This window comes from Nerophis lumbriciformis, linkage group LG21 (assembly GCF_033978685.3).
Source record: "Nerophis lumbriciformis linkage group LG21, RoL_Nlum_v2.1, whole genome shotgun sequence".
Lineage (NCBI taxonomy): Eukaryota > Metazoa > Chordata > Actinopteri > Syngnathiformes > Syngnathidae > Nerophis > Nerophis lumbriciformis.
The window spans coordinates 14,911,082-14,927,500 of NC_084568.2; the positions used below are offsets into that span (position 1 = coordinate 14,911,082).

The 16,419-nt window shown below is 38.4% G+C and overlaps 1 protein-coding gene across 1 annotated transcript in view; it reads left to right on the top strand.

Annotated features, from left to right (window-relative positions):
• The window catches only part of LOC133621071 (ceramide synthase 2-like), a 53,060-nt gene that overhangs the window by 24,091 nt on the left and 12,550 nt on the right, over positions 1-16,419 (top strand). The window contains exons 3-6 of the mRNA XM_061982889.2: positions 599-716; positions 10,547-10,665; positions 15,259-15,316; positions 15,414-15,464. Coding sequence (XP_061838873.1) covers positions 599-716; positions 10,547-10,665; positions 15,259-15,316; positions 15,414-15,464 — 346 coding nt within the window. The remainder of the gene's footprint in view (positions 1-598; positions 717-10,546; positions 10,666-15,258; positions 15,317-15,413; positions 15,465-16,419) is intronic.

Genomic DNA, 16,419 nt, shown 5'->3' on the forward strand with positions numbered 1-16,419 from the left:
TGAATAATATTTTGATATATGTCATTAACTATATTTTGTCTGCTTTGCACCCTAAAATATTGAATAGAGCTTAACGCTGACCCTTTTTTAGCTGTGACTCTTCTACCCACTGTAGTGCTGCTGTGATTGCCAATAGCTCGACTGTAAACACTGCCAAACGGTTCCTTGTACTTTCTTTAACTCCAATCCGGAGCCTTGGTACTACAAAAGCAAAACCTGTACTTCCTGAGATTGGATCTTTCGATAAGTCCGCAAATATTGGAGTAAACAAACTACGTTTTGTATTCAAACGGTCTTCGACCAACGCTGCCACACTTCCACTCAGCCCCTGACCTTTGGACTTTTGCTGTGGCCATATACTGTATCCACCAAAGCCGCATGGAGCAACCAAGGAGGAGAAACTGTTAAAGGTCTTGTAGAACAAAGTGATCGATGTATACCCTTCAACAGGAAGTGACGTCACGTGACGTCACATAAACCGGACGTGAAGCACCCAAGTGATCACCCAATATGCATTTATAAAACAAAATTCTAAAAATGGATGGATGGATGGATGGATGACTGTGTACCATCAATATATGCCATGTTGTGTCCACAGGACAGTGGCAACGCCTCTGGCCTCTCTGCTGGGAGTGAAAGAAACGGAGCGGCTGCGGGCGCCTCCCAACCCCACGCTGGAGTCCTACTACTGTACTGTGACCAAAAACCCCACACAGGTAAATGTCTGAACCTTGATTGATTGATTGAAACGTGTATTAGTAGATTGCACAGTACAGTACATGTTCCGTACAATTGACCACTAAATGGTAACACCCGAATAAGTTTTTCAACTTGTTTAAGTCGGGGTCCACGTTAATCAATTCATGGTACAAATTAGGGATGTCCCGATCCGATATTTGGATCGGATCGGCTGCCGATATTTGCCAAAAATTGCGTATCGGCAAGGCATGGGAAAATGCCGATCCAGATCCAGTTTAAAAAAAAAACTCCGGTCCGTGTTTTCCAACGCACCTATTTAAATAATACATTCCACTTTTCTGCTGCTCCGTAATTTCCGTTCCGCATTTTCCAGCACACCTTCAACACATCCACAATTCTCACGCAGTTGCTTTTAGCTGCTGGCATTACACGACAGGCTCTTCTCACTCTTTCCTGTGTCTCCCTCTCACAGACAGCGAGCGCACCTTCTTACACACGTCACATACTGTCACGTCATACGTCACATACGTATACGTCCTCTCCCAGCAGAGAGCGAGGTAGCGGCATGGCTAACGTTAGCTGTGATGCTAGCGCAGCCGCTAAGGTGTGCGCCTGCTCAAGCGTCCTCTGCGCACGGCAAATCTATGCCACGCACAAAATCAAATAAAAAAATAAGCGCATAACAATTTTCGACACACGGACACGACAGAGACAACAGTTTTCGTCATCATTGTTCAAATATTGTGACGTCTGTCGAGACGCTTATCTCCATTCGGTGCCACACGTCCAGACTCCACACCATCAAAATGGCAAAAATTTCCACATCAACACCGTATGAAAAAATTAGTGATTTTTTTAGCTGTGATTTCCTTCTCTGCATGAAAGTTTAAAAGTAGCATATATTAATGCAGTATGAAGAAGAATGTTTTAATGTAGACATGCAAGCCTTGAAAGAACATTTTGAAAATCAAGACTACATTTCCTGCAAATGGGTGCATTTCTACCCTATATTTTAACTTTAGATTTATTCTCATATCAAACTCTTTTGGCTGTCTTTTTGACACTTACATCAGGCGCCCCCCTCCACACCCTGGATTATAAATAATGTAAATAATTCAATGTGATTATCTTGTGTGATGACTGTATTATGATGATAGTATATATCTGGTAGTATATATCTGTATCATGAATCAATTTAAGTGGACCCCGTCTTAAACAAGTTGAAAAACTTATTCGGGTGTTACCATTTAGTGGTCAATTGTACGGAATATGTACTTCACTGTGCAACCTACTAATAAAAGTCTCAATCAATCAATCAAAACACATAGAATCATCATACTGCTGTGATTATATGCATCAAGTGTTCATTCAAGGCTAAGGCAAAATATCGAGATATATATTGTGTATCGCAATATGGCCTTAAAATATCGCAATATTAAAAAAAGGCCCTATCGCCCAGCCCTAGTTCAATGATGCCATTTCTGTTTGTCATGTATAATTTTGTCTATTTTGTGTTTATCCTTGAATAAACAGGTCAGTTTCTTGTTACCAACCATTGTGTATTATTCAAACTCCCCTAATTCAGCTGGCTAGTTGTTATCAAGAGTACTAAAACCCTTTTCAACATGATTCTGACAACTATGTAGGCTAAATAACTTTAAACTTTAATACATGCTCGGATAGGCCAGTATCGGTCAGTATCGGTATCGGTCAGTATCGGTATCGGATCGGAAATGCAAAAACAATATCGGTATCGGATCGGAAGTGCAAAAACCTGGATCGGGACATCCCTAGTACAAATATATACTATCAGCATAATACAGTCATCACACAAGTTAATCATCAGAGTCTATAAATTGAATTATTTACAATAAACCTATGCAGTGTGAGCACGTGTGCACAACACAACACGCGTAATGAGGACTGCAGCTATGAAATATTTTGGTAATCCATTTATTTATTTGTTTGATTAATCAAGTAGTTCAATAAAACACAGTTTGCGTTCAGATAAAACTGTTGAAATAAACAAGGATATTTCTGATGACCCTTTTTTATATAGATGCACAGCACAATAAATTGCACTTATAACATGAGAGCATCACTATGTATCACTTATACCATATTTTCAGACTTTAAGGCGCACTTAAACCTTTCTTTTTTTTTTTAAATTCGATAGTGCGCCTTATAACCAGGTGCGTGTAATGTACGTATTAGTTCTGGTTGTGCTCACTGACCTCGAAGCCATTTTATTTGGTACATGGTGTACAAACCCCGTTTCCATATGAGTTGGGAAATTGTGTTAGATGTAAATATAAACGTAATACAATGATTTGCAAATCCTTTTCACAAAGACAAGATATTTGATGTTCAAACTCATAAACTTTATTTTTTTTTGCAAATAATAATTAACTTAGAATTTCATGGCTGCAACACCTGCCAAAGTAGTTGGGAAAGGGCATGTTCACCACTGTGTTACATCACCTTTCCTTTTAACAACACTCAGTAAACGTTTGGGAACTGAGGAGACACATTTTTTAAGCTTCTCAGGTGGAATTCTTTCCCATTCTTGCTTGATGTACAGCTTAAGTTGTTCAACAGTCCGGGGGTCTCTGTTGTGGTATTTTAGGCTACATAATGCACCACACATTTTCAATGGGAGACAGGTCTGGACTACAGGCAGGCCAGTCTAGTACCCGCACTCTTTTACTATGAAGCTACGTTGATGTAACACGTGGCTTGGCATTGTCTTGCTGAAATAAGCAGGGGCGTCCATGGTAACGTTGCTTGGATGGCAACATATGTTGCTCCAAAACCTGTATGTACCTTTCAGCATTAATGGCGCCTTCACAGATGTGTAAGTTACCCATGTTAGGGGCGGCATGGCGTAGTGGGTAGAGCAACCGTGCCAGAAACCTGTTGGTTGCAGGTTCGCTCCCCGCCTCTTACCATCCAAAAATCGCTGCCGTTGTGTCCTTGGGCGGGACACTTCACCCTTTGCCCCCGGTGCCACTCACACCGGTGAATTGAATGAAGAATGATAGGTGGTGGTCGGAGGGGCCGTTGGCGCAAAATTGCAGCCACGCTTCCGTCAGTCTACCCCAGGGCAGCTGTGGCTATGAAAGTAGCTTACCACCACCAGGTGTGAATAAATGATGGGTTCTACATGTAAAGCGACTTTGGGTACTTAGAAAAGCGCTATATAAATCCCAGGTATTATTATTATTATTATGTCTTGGGCACTAATACACCCCCATACCATCACAGATGCTGGCTTTTCAACTTTGCGCCTATAACAATCCGGATGGTTATTTTCCTCTTTGGTCCGGAGGACACGACGTCCACAGTTTCCAAAAACAATTTGAAATGTGGACTTGTCAGACCACAGAACACTTTTCCACTTTGCATAAGTCCATCTTAGATGAGCTCAGGCCCAGCGAGGCCAACGGCTTTTCTGGGTGTTGTTGATAAACGGTTTCCGCCTTGCATAGGAGAGTTTTAACTTGCACTTACAGATGTAGCGACCAACTGTAGTTACTGACAGTGGGTTTCTGAAGTGTTCCTGAGCCCATGTGGTGATATCCTTTACACGCTGATGTCGCTTGTTGATACAGTACAGCCTGAGGGATCGAAGGTCACGGGCTTAGCTGCTTACGTGCAGTGATTTCTCCAGATTCTCTGAACCCTTTGATGATATTACGGACCGTAGATGGTCCATCCATCCATCCATTTTCTACCGCTTTTCCCTTTTGGGGTCGCGGGAGGTTGCTGGAGCCTATCTCAGCTGCATTTGGGCGGAAGACGGGGTACACCCTGGACAAGTCGCCACCTCATCGCAGACCGTAGATGGTGAAATCCCTAAATTCCTTGCAAAAGCTGGTTGATAAAGGTTTTTCTTAAACTGTTCAACAATTTGCTCACGCATTTGTTGACAAAGTGGTGACCCTCGCCCCATCCTTGTTTGTGAATGACTGAGCATTTCATTGAATCTACTTTTATACCTAATCATGGCACCCACCTGTTCCCAATTTGCCTGTTCACCTGTGGGATGTTCCAAATAAGTGTTTGATGAGCATTCCTCAACTTTATCAGTGTTTATTGCCACCTTTCCTAACTTCTTTGTCACGTGTTGCTGGCATCAAATTCTAAAGTTAATGATTATTTGCACACACAAAAATGTTTGAGTTTGAACATCAAATATGTTGTCTTTGTAGCATATTCAACTGAATATGGGTTGAAAATGATTTGCAAATCATTGTATTCCGTTTATAGTTACATCTAACACAATTTCCCAACTCATATGGAAACGGGGTTTGTATTAAGTGTGACCAGTAGATGGAAGTCACACGTAAGAAACACGCGTAGACTGCAGGTTGACGCCTGTTCAATAAATGACGCTAGCAAGTACCCATAAGCAAACATCACGAAAACTTTGAGGTTTCGCTGAGAATAAAGAACATTACACACGGCGCTCAAAAATCTGTCAAAAAGTTTTAGTACAATTTTGGAAAGCTACGAAGCCGCACCACTTGATTGAACGCGGAGCATTATGGCTAGCGTAGTTAGACGTACTGTGCTTCAACATATTGTTATGGTGTGTGTATAAGGACAATAAAATGGTACCTATTAGGGGATATTATTTGGTTGTTTTCTTACGCAATATTATGCAAAATCAACTTTTCTTACCTATTGGTACCTGCTGATGAGTATTTGGGATCTGCATACGTCCCGAAAATGTGCGCGTCTGCCATTGTAGTCAACGCTGTAGTCAATAAGCTCCTTCTTTTTCTCTATCCTCTTGTTGTGGGGTATCATCCTCCGCTGATATCTGTCAGTAGACTCGCTGTGGAAGCGCTACAAACTACCGGTACAACAAAGATGACGGGGAGAAGACGTTGTCGAAGTGGAGGCACATAAATAAAAGATCCGCCCACAAAACGGCGCATCCTAAAGAGACGGTCAGACAGCGACTTGAAGATGGTCTGTAAAACATAATCTATGCAACATTTTGACCAAAGAACCACCATTACATGTTATGTAGACCACAAGAAAGTGTTTTAAATGTATAAAACAAATCATAATAGGACCACTTTGGTGCGCCTTTTAAAACAATTTAAAAAATAGACCTAAATAGACCCGCTCTTTGGCAGTTTGCCTTATAATCCGGTGCACCCTATGGTCCAAAAAATATGATATTTGAAAATTACAAAAAGTAAAAAAAAAACACACTGTTTTGTGTGCATTGCTATTGACCTATACCTATACTGTACAAACACTCAATTTGCGTGTACTCTATTCAACCTTTCCCATGTGAGACATTAGCATATTGCAAACACACAAAAAGGTACACTAGAACTAGGAAATAAAAAATAAAAAAAACCTAATTAAACAAAGAGGCTCTCTGATAAAGTATGATTAAAAAATATATATTTTGAACATTTTTATGTTTTTTTAATTTGACACACTAATATTTGTTGAATAATAATAACACATTCTGAAAACTTAATACAGTCGTGCCCGTCTTTTTGCGGCTAATTGGTTACAGGCCTGAACAGAGAAAGCGCATTTCTGAGAAGTAGGATTATAATTGATAAATCAAAAATGTTTATAATTATAGCATTAATAAAACTGTTTACGACCTTCTATTAACATTTTCAAACATAATTACAGCCTTCCAAACATGCAATAACAGCCTTTACTCCCATTCCAACCAATACAGTAGCCTAGAGTGTGTTCCACTGTAGATTACAGGATCCATCAAGCGTCATTGCTATGGTTGTCACCCGGCCACTACAACACGACAAGTTTGAACTGGGCTTCCGTGTGCTGAAACCACGGGCACGTGTTTGTCTGTCACACCTTGACAGTCGCAGCTCCAACCATTGGCCGTGTTGTTGGCATTTTGTGTCCTGCGTTGTCGTTCTTTATCACTCTCAAGGCTCACCAACGTTGTGTGGAGCTGTGTTATTGATGCCTGAATCGTAACTTTACTTTTACTTGTAACAATTAATTACTTTTAGGTACGTTACAACGCTGTTAGAGGTACGTTTGATGTGGTTGTATGTCAACAAGACAGCGTCAGAAGCACATCAAGTTTTCTTTTTGCTAATAAACACACTAAAATGAAATTTGTATTAAATAGAAGGAGGCAACAACACACGCACACACACATTACTTTTTCAAAGGGAATAATCAACAAACAAATCAGTGACCGAAGTGACAAGCTCGCGATCCAACAATACCCCGTTTGTGGACAAGGAGACTACAGCTGTCGAAGCACATTCCATCTCTTTATTAACACAATCCAGTGAAAAGATTCAACAGAGCTGCCATTACTGCCCGCCAACTGCAAGTCTGAGCTAACAAGCCCAGCTGAGCTAATGCTGCTCAGTCTGGGCGCTGACGTCACACGTCACTTAGCAACCGCCTTTTAAAGTCACATGCACACGCTCTGCTCTCATGAAATATCTCACCTGCATGTTTGAAGTTTTTTTTAATTCACACATTTATTACTTCCCCTTGTAATTATTACATGCATTAAAGAGTAATTCTGTTATTAATTATATTACTTTTTTGGCAAAATAACAACTGTAACAATTTTTTTTTTTAAAGTAATTTTCCAAACACTTCTAATAGAAGTCTTCTTGGCATTTAGTGTTGCGCTGCTGTTGGTTTTTTACTTCGCTTGTGTCAAAGGCTCACCAATGTGGAGATGTGTTATTGATAAGGCCGAAGTTAAAGATGATGCGCACCAAAAAGTTGATTGATTGAGGATACATTAGCGCCAAGATTAGCAGCTGTGTCGTTGGTAGAAGCTTTCACCCTTCACCTGTAAATGGAACTCCCGGTTAATACTGTGATTTAAAAAAAATAAGAAAAATACTGCACTGTGATTTAGGTGAGACATAAATAAGACATACTGCATTTTAACATTTAACTTAGGTCAAAAGTAGAATATGCTTTAAATGGCAACGGACGGCTGTAAATACATATTATATTGAACACATTCACATTTGAAAAGGTATTATTAAAAGAGTTGTGTTTGATTTTTGGACAAACAACTGGGTAGTATTAACATACGTTTGTACAAACAGTACTGTATTGTCCGAACTTTTGAGCGCACATATAAGCCGCACCCATTAAATATGTTTTCATGTATTAGCCGCACAGGACTATAAGCCGCAGACACATATATTGTGAAATTAGTTATTTACAAAGAGATATTTTGTAAATGTTTATTTATGGACCTTAATTGTTTCCAATTGGTGTCTGTAGCACGACAGTAAAACGGATGATTAAACAAAACAGAAGTCATCGTCATGGACCCACTAGATGCGGAAGCTCGCTGTCCAATCAGCTAAACAGACTCGATAACTCCACGGTGACGTCTTTGTGAATTTACTGAGTATTTAGTAAAACTGGAACTATACAAACAGAATGCCATTGTAAGTTAATAATACTAACACAGACACTTAAACGTTTTAGCATACGAGCTAATGCTCATTACATTACGATAGAACGTACAAATATGCATGAAAACACTCCTACAGACATAACACTTGGGACGATATAGTAAGTGAGAATTGTTTTAGTTATATTGTAAAACTTAAAAACATTGTTTGGAGTGATGAATGAAGAAATGCTAAGGACGCTTATTTCTGGTTTACGGCATTGTGGGGGGCGTGGCCTGCGGACCTGCAGCGAAGCGGGGGGTGTCAGGACCGGCTTCGAGATTAGTGACGGGTGCGTAGATGACACAGCTGTGAGTGTTTGTCTGATCACCTGTTGCTCTGTTAAAAGCAGCAGTCGGGAAGGAGAGGGGGTGGTTGATGGTGGAGAACGAGCGAGAGCGAGAGAAACTTTAAAGGGGAACATTATCACCAGACCTATGTAAGCGTCAATATATACCTTGATGTTGCAGAAAAAAGACCATATATTTTTTTAACCGATGTCCGAACTCTAAACGGGTGAATTTTGGCGAATTAAACGCCTTTCTATTATTCACTCTCGGAGCGATGATGTCACAACGTGACGTCACATCGGGAAGCAATCCGCCATTTTCTCAAACACATTACAAACACAGAGTCAAATTAGCTCTGTTATTTTCCGTTTTTTCGACTGTTTTCCGTACCTTGGAGACATCATGCCTCGTCGGTGTGTTGTCGGAGGGTGTAACAACACAAACAGGGACGGATTCAAGTTGCACCAGTGGCCCAAAGATGAGAAAGTGGCAAGAAATTGGAAGTTTGTTCCGCACACTTTACCGACGAAAGCTATGCTACGACAGAGATGGACCCTAGCTTCCCTGGCCTGCTGACATCAACTCCAAAACTGGACAGATCAGCTTTCAGGAAAAGAGAGCAGATGAGGGTATGTCTACAGAATATATTAATTGATGACAACTGGGCTGTCTGCACTCTCAAAGTGCATGTTGTTGCCAATTGTATTTCATATGCTGTAAACCTAGTTCATAGTTGTTAGTTTCCTCTAATGCCAAACAAACACATACCAATCGTTGGTTAGAAGGCGATCGCCGAATTCGTCCTCGCTTTCTCCCGTGTCGCTGGCTGTCGTGTCGTTTTCGTCGGTTTCGCTTGCATACGGTTCAAACCGATATGGCTCAATAGCTTCAGTTTCTTCTTCAATTTCGTTTTCGCTCCCTGCCTCCACACTACAACCATCCGTTTCAATACATGCGTAATCTGTTGAATCGCTTAAGCCGTTGAAATACGAGTCTGAATCCGAGCTAATGTCGCTATTCCTTGCTGTTCTATCCGCCATGTTTGTTTGTGTTGGCTTCACTATGTGACGTCACAGGAAAATGGACGGGTGTATATAACGATGGTTAAAATCAGGCACTTTGAAGCTTTTTTTAGGGATATTGCGTGATGGGTAAAATTTTGAAAAAAACGTCGAAAAATAAAATAAGCCACTGGGAACTGATTTTTAATGGTTTTTACTCTTCTGAAATTGTGATAATGTTCCCCTTTAACATGGCTGAAAAGCACAAGAAGGACAACTTATTGCAAAATAAATCATTGTTCACAAAGATGAACACGGCTGTCATGACCGTCATTGGTGGTCCAGAGAACCCGGAGGAGCAAGACCTCCACAGGCATTAAAACAGGAAGTAGATTTTCAACCCGCAATACCTCCAGTGAGCGAACTTGTCCAAAAGACAAACCATTTCGGTCGTCTGCCTGGGATAAATGCAAACTATTGAACACAAAACATTATAGGCATTAGCGAAAACAAATTCATAAATTAGCCGCTCCGCTTTATAAGCCGCAGGGTTCAAAATCTAAGGAAAAAAGTGGCGGCTTACAGTCCGGAATTTACGATAGATGCTAACATGTCCTCACATGCGTTTGAATGAAACATTTGTGATGCAAGTTGGGGTTAGCTACCAAAATAGACTTTTACTATGTTTCTGCTCGTTTGCTGTTTAAATATGCAGGATGCTTTCTGCTAACGTGCTGCATCATCGGTGCACTGGTATTGTGGAATGCCAGCTGTGTTGGACAGCGCAAATATTTCACCTCGTTTTTGTCTTCTGTAGTTTGAAATGATTACAAAACATTTGACAGGTTCTCTTTGTGTTCTTTGGGTCCCTTGCTCTCTTTCCTTTGGCCGTGTTTTTTTTTTTCTCTCACTTTTTGCCTGTTTGCCGCCACACGCTCACACAGGCCACGCACCACCGCTCTCATGTGTGCTCTCAGTGCGGCCTGGTATTTATTATTATTTATTAGTTACAGCAATAAAATGCGATTACATTTTTTTCCCTATCGGAAATAATCGATGAAGCGCTGCAGCCATACGCGTGATAACGGTCAGTGTTGCATCATTGCAGGTTTCAGTGGTGAACCTTTGCAAGCAGACAGGCTGCTCGGAAAGACAAGTGCAGCGATGGTTTAGAAGACGGAGGAATCAGGACAGGCCCAGCTTGCTGAAGAAGTTTCGAGAGGCCAGGTAAACACACACGCACTCACACACGTTCATAGACATACAACATGTGGCATGTTACCACAACGCAACAGTGGCGCTTGAAACAGCTGCCATTCATGTGTCACTCCTGATACTGTATGAGCACATTTCTGTAGGCAAAAGAAGACCTCTATTTTTAGCCTGCACATGCTACAGTGCATCTCTGCCTTTTGCCCCAACTCTTCACACACACACACACACACACACACACACACACACACACACACATTCTTGTATTTGTTACCTTCTTGAGACCTCTGAAAAATGCGTGCCACTTTAGGACCACCCTTTCTAGGTATATAAAGATTTGTATTTACAACATTAATAACATAGACATACTATGCAAATATAAAAAAACTTATTGTGAAAAATGAGTTGGAATTTCATAAGAAAAAGGTCACAATTTCACAAGAAAAACGTATAATTTGTGCAATATTATGATAAAAGTCGTAATTTTACTCAATAACAATCACAATTTTACAAGAAAAGCTTAGCATTTTGGCAATTTTATGAAAAGAGTCGTAAATTTACTCGACAAAAGTCACAATTTTATAAGAAAACTTTACAATTTTGGCAATATTATAATAATAATCAAAATTTTACTTGGCAAAATTATGACAAAAGTCATTGTTTTACAAAAAAAAATTCACTGTTTTACAAGAACAACAAAACAATTGGCAATATTGTGATAAAAGTCAGAATTTTATGAGACAAGTGTCACCATTTTGCATTAAAAGTAATAATTTTACTTTAAAAAGTTATAATTTTACGAGAAAATATTGCAATATTACGGAAACAGAAAGAAGATGAGAAATTGTTCCCAATTTTATAAGAAAAAAGTCGACACATTGTGAGAAAAACACTGGTTTTAGTTAGTTAATTTATTTATTTATTTTTGTTTGTAATTTGTTTTTAATCATTATTTACTTGAAGTTGTTACAGTATGTCTCTGTATACATATTTATTTTTTATTTTTTTATTTTGGCCGAAGTCGCGCATTTCAATTTCTTACACACACTTGTTATTATATATGTTGGCCAGAGGGGGAGCACTTCAAAGTTTTACACACACTTGTTATTTCATATGTTGACCAGAGGTGGAGCACTTTTAAAACCGACACAGTCAATTTGAAAAATCCTTCCTTTTTGGGACCACCCTAATTTTGATAGATTTCACCACCAGGGGTGCAAATGAAACATTCTCTAATAGATGCAATGGTTTTCCGTATTGGGACCATGATTTATGTCCTAACTTGTTCACCGCTCCTCATATGGAAGGTACTTTTCCTTGTTGATGTTTCAAGAAGGGTAGAAATACAAGAACACACACACACACACATACACTGATAACTCAATCACCATTGTTGCTTGTTTTTGTGTGTGATCATTTATGGAAACCAAGCCGCAGTAAAACTAACAACTTGATCCTCTGATAAGCTTGATAAGAAAAGTAATCATTCTCAGCTCTGCTCACTCACTTGCAAAGCTGAAGTAATTATGGCTACATTGTCACAAAAAATAAGTGCTGTGGGAATTACTTCAGAGAATTATAATAATACAATTGTAATTGCTAGAACAAAGCTGCAGTTTCATGACAATAAATCATTTTGTGAGAATAACCTTTGGATGTTCCAAAACTTATATTTTACAGGAATTAATTGTAATATTACTAGTAAATAAAGTATATCAGGAGAATTTTGTAACTCAAAAAATACTCTGTAATACTACTATTAATTAGATAGGGATGTTTTATATATATATATATATATATATATATATATATATATATATATATATATATAGAGAGGGACAAGCGGTAGAAAATGAATGAATGGATGGAATATTACAAAAATATACAAGATTAAAATCTAACTTTAGCAAGAAAATATTTTTAGATTACCAGCTAAAAAAATCTGAATTTATACAAAACTATATGGGTATGAATGAAATCAGAGGATTATTAGAAAAAAAAGTTTGAATATTTAAGAACCAAAATAACATTTTATTTTATATTAACTTGTAGTTTCAATTCTAAACATTCTATATTACATTATTAAAGATGTAAAATTGTCCGAAATACAGTATGTTTTTTACGATTAAAAGGTATTATTTATTTTTTATTATTTTACTAGGAAAAAAATATGTATTTTTATGACAGCAATCCTAATATTACAATAATAACATTGTGATAAGAAAAACATTGTAATCTGAAGATTAAAAGTTGTAGTTTTACAAAAAATAAAAGTATAATTGTATTTTGTATTAAGACACACTTTTTACGTAAACAGAATTGCAATATTACATGAATAAAGTATAGGAATATGAAAATATTTTTAGGAATATGAATGCTTCCAAATAAAAAAAAATTATATCAGGAGAATTTTGTTATGACTAAAAAAAGTTGTGTAATACTACTATTAATAGATTGCAATGAACATTTTCAATTTGATGTCAATTAAAGAATAATATTATGAAAAGCCAAATTTAATATACAAGAACAAAGTCTTATGTTTGCAAAAAAAACATGTTTTAAATACCAGTTAAAACTCCTGAATTTTTTTGAGAATAAATGAGTGTGAATGGAACCATAGGGTTATCAGAAAAACAAGTTTAAAATATTACAAATTAAAAAGATGTAATAATAAAGAACCAAATCAAAATTTTGTTTCATATTAATTTTGATTGTAATGCAAATAGAGATGTCCGATAATGGCTTTTTTGCCGATATCCGATATTCCGATATTGTCCAACTCTTAATTACCGATTCCGATATCAACCGATACCGATATATACAGTCGTGGAATTAACACATTATTATGCCTCATTTTGTTGTGATGCCCCGCTGGATGCATTAAACAATGTAACAAGGTTTTCCAAAATAAATCAACTCAAGTTATGGAAAAAAATGCCAACATGGCACTGCCATATTTATTATTGAAGTCACAAAGTGCATTCTTTTTTTTAACATGCCTCAAAACAGCAGCTTGGAATTTGGGACATGCTCTCCCTGAGAGAGCATGAGGAGGTTGAGGTGCGCGGGGTTGAGGTGGGGGGAGGGTAGCGGGGGTGTATATTGTAGCGTCCCGGAAGAGTTAGTGCTGCAATGGGTTCTGGTTATTTGTTCTGTTGTGTTTATGTTGTGTTACGGTGCGGATGTTCTCCCGAAATGTGTTTGTCATTCTTGTTTGGTGTGGGTTCACAGTGTGGCGCATATTTGTAACAGTGTTAAAGTTGTTTATACGGCCACCCTCAGTGTGACCTGTATGGCTGTTGACCAAGTATGGATTGCATTCACTTGTGTGTGTGAATAGCCGTAGATATTATGTGACTGGGCCGGCACGCAAAGGCAGTGCCTTTAAGGTTTATTGGCGCTCTGTACTTCTCCCTACGTCCGTGTACACAGCGGCGTTTTAAAAAGTCATACATTTTACTTTTTGAAACCGATACCGATAATTTTGAAACCGATAATTTCCGATATTACATTTTAAAGCATTTATCGGCCGATAATATCGGCAGTCCGATATTATCGGACATCTCTAAATGCAAATAATGTTATTATTCTACAATATTAAAGTTGTAAGATTATCACAAAAATATTTTTATCACGAGTACAAAATAGTAATTTCTAATATTTAGTTTAAAAAATGCTATAATAAAAAAAAAAAAAATGTTAATATTACTAGAATAACATTGTAATATGAAGAATAAAAACTTGTAATTTGACAAAAAAAATGTGTAATTTTATTTTATATTAAGTCATAATTTTTACATTAAAAAATTACAATATTACATGAAGAAAATTGTACAGGTAAAAACACTATGAGAATTAAGATGAAATTTTACTAGGATAACATAATACATTTGACTAAAATTTTACTTTTATCATAATAGGTTTGACAGTAATATTACTTGGAAAAAGTCAGAATTTAATCAAAAATACATTTGTAATATTATGAGAACAAGATTGTAAGATTATCAAAAAAGTCCTAATTTTAATTTAACAGGACCAGATGTTTTTACAAAGATTAGTCAACACATGTGGCTGTAATTATCAATATTGTTCGGATTGTTGTGATGAATGGTCCCTTTAATCTGCCAGTAAGATTTGTGTGTTTCAGTGCGTATTATGTATATGTGTGTGTGTGTGTGTGTGTGTGTGTGTGTGTGCGTGCATGTGACTGCATGCTTGTCTCGCTGTCTGTGTCATTAGCTCGGGGTGTTACAACGTCTCTGAATCGAGTGGTTGTGTGACAGCGGCACACACTATGCAGCATTTTGTCCGCCTTATTACTGTCTTCACGGCCAATGCCCCTCACACGTTCCTCTTTGGACTGTTGTCCCCTTCGGCTGCACCTGTACTGGATGTTGAAACGGGGGGGACAGTCCCCCTTGTCTACCATCCCTGTGTCCTGGTTTGACATCCTACTTTTTCACATTCTTTTGTGTTGTGACTGGAGCAGGAATTTGCGTGGGCATCCATTGTGTGTGCTTGTGAATGCATCTGTTGTCTCTCCCATTGACCGAGCAGAACGTGTGTGCGTGCGTGTGTGTGTGTGCGTGTGTGTGTGTTCTCTTGCAGTTGGAGATTTACCTTTTACCTTCTTGCTTTCATTGCTGGCCTGGCCGCCCTCATCGACGTGAGTCCCCCCACCTTAACTTTTCAATGTCCTAATACGCATTTACTGTACGTCTTCATCTTGACTGTCCATGGACTGTCCTTATTTCATCTCCTAGAAACCATGGCTGTATGACCTGAAGGAAATGTGGCAAGGCTTTCCTGTGCTGGTATGTACATGCAAATACAGTTTTTTAATGTTCATAATGTGACAATCTGTCACTTAATTTCTGTTTGATCTTCCTTGTTTTGTATTTACTTCCCATCAGTGCTTTTATTTTGGTTCCATCTCCTGCTTGTCCCGCTGAGCGCTGTGTTTTTTTCCCTCACCTGCTGTTGATTGGCAGCCGGTCCACACCTGATGCCAGTCAGCATGTTTCGCGCGCTCCTCAGTGCTTGAGGATTGATTTATGTTTGTAGAACCTACATGCACGACTGCTTCCTTCTGTTTAATGATATTAAAATCCTCTTACCTGATCGCCGTTCTCCTGGTTCCTGCATCTTGGGGTCACTACAACTGCGGCCATGCGACTTCGCAACATATCATTTGATATATTTTCTTTAGTAATCAAGGGTCAGGCAAAAGTCAAAGAAATTATGTAAATTAAATTACTGTATTTTACGGACTATAGAGCGCACCGGTATATAAGCCACACCCACAAAATTTGAGGTGGAACATTTTTTCACATATATTATTCGCACCAGACTAGAAGCCGCAGATGTATATATGTTGTGAAATGAGTTATTTACAGAGAAATAATAATTTTGTAATCGTTTATTTACATACCTTAATTGTTTCCAAAGGGTGTCTGTGACAAGGCAGTAAAACGGATGATCAAACAAAAGAGAAGTCATCGTCAGGGACCCACGAGCTGCGGAAGCTAGCTCTCCAATTAGCTTAACAGACTCCATAACGCAGTGACGTTTTTGTGAATTTACTACAGAAATTGTAAAAATCTAACAATACAAAAAGAATGCCTTTGTAAGTTAATAATACTAACACAGACACTTGTATACGTGTTAGCATATTAGCTAATGGGAACAACGCTAGCGTCATTACATTACGATAGCATGTACACATATACATGAAAACACTACGACAGACATCACACATGGGACAGTTTA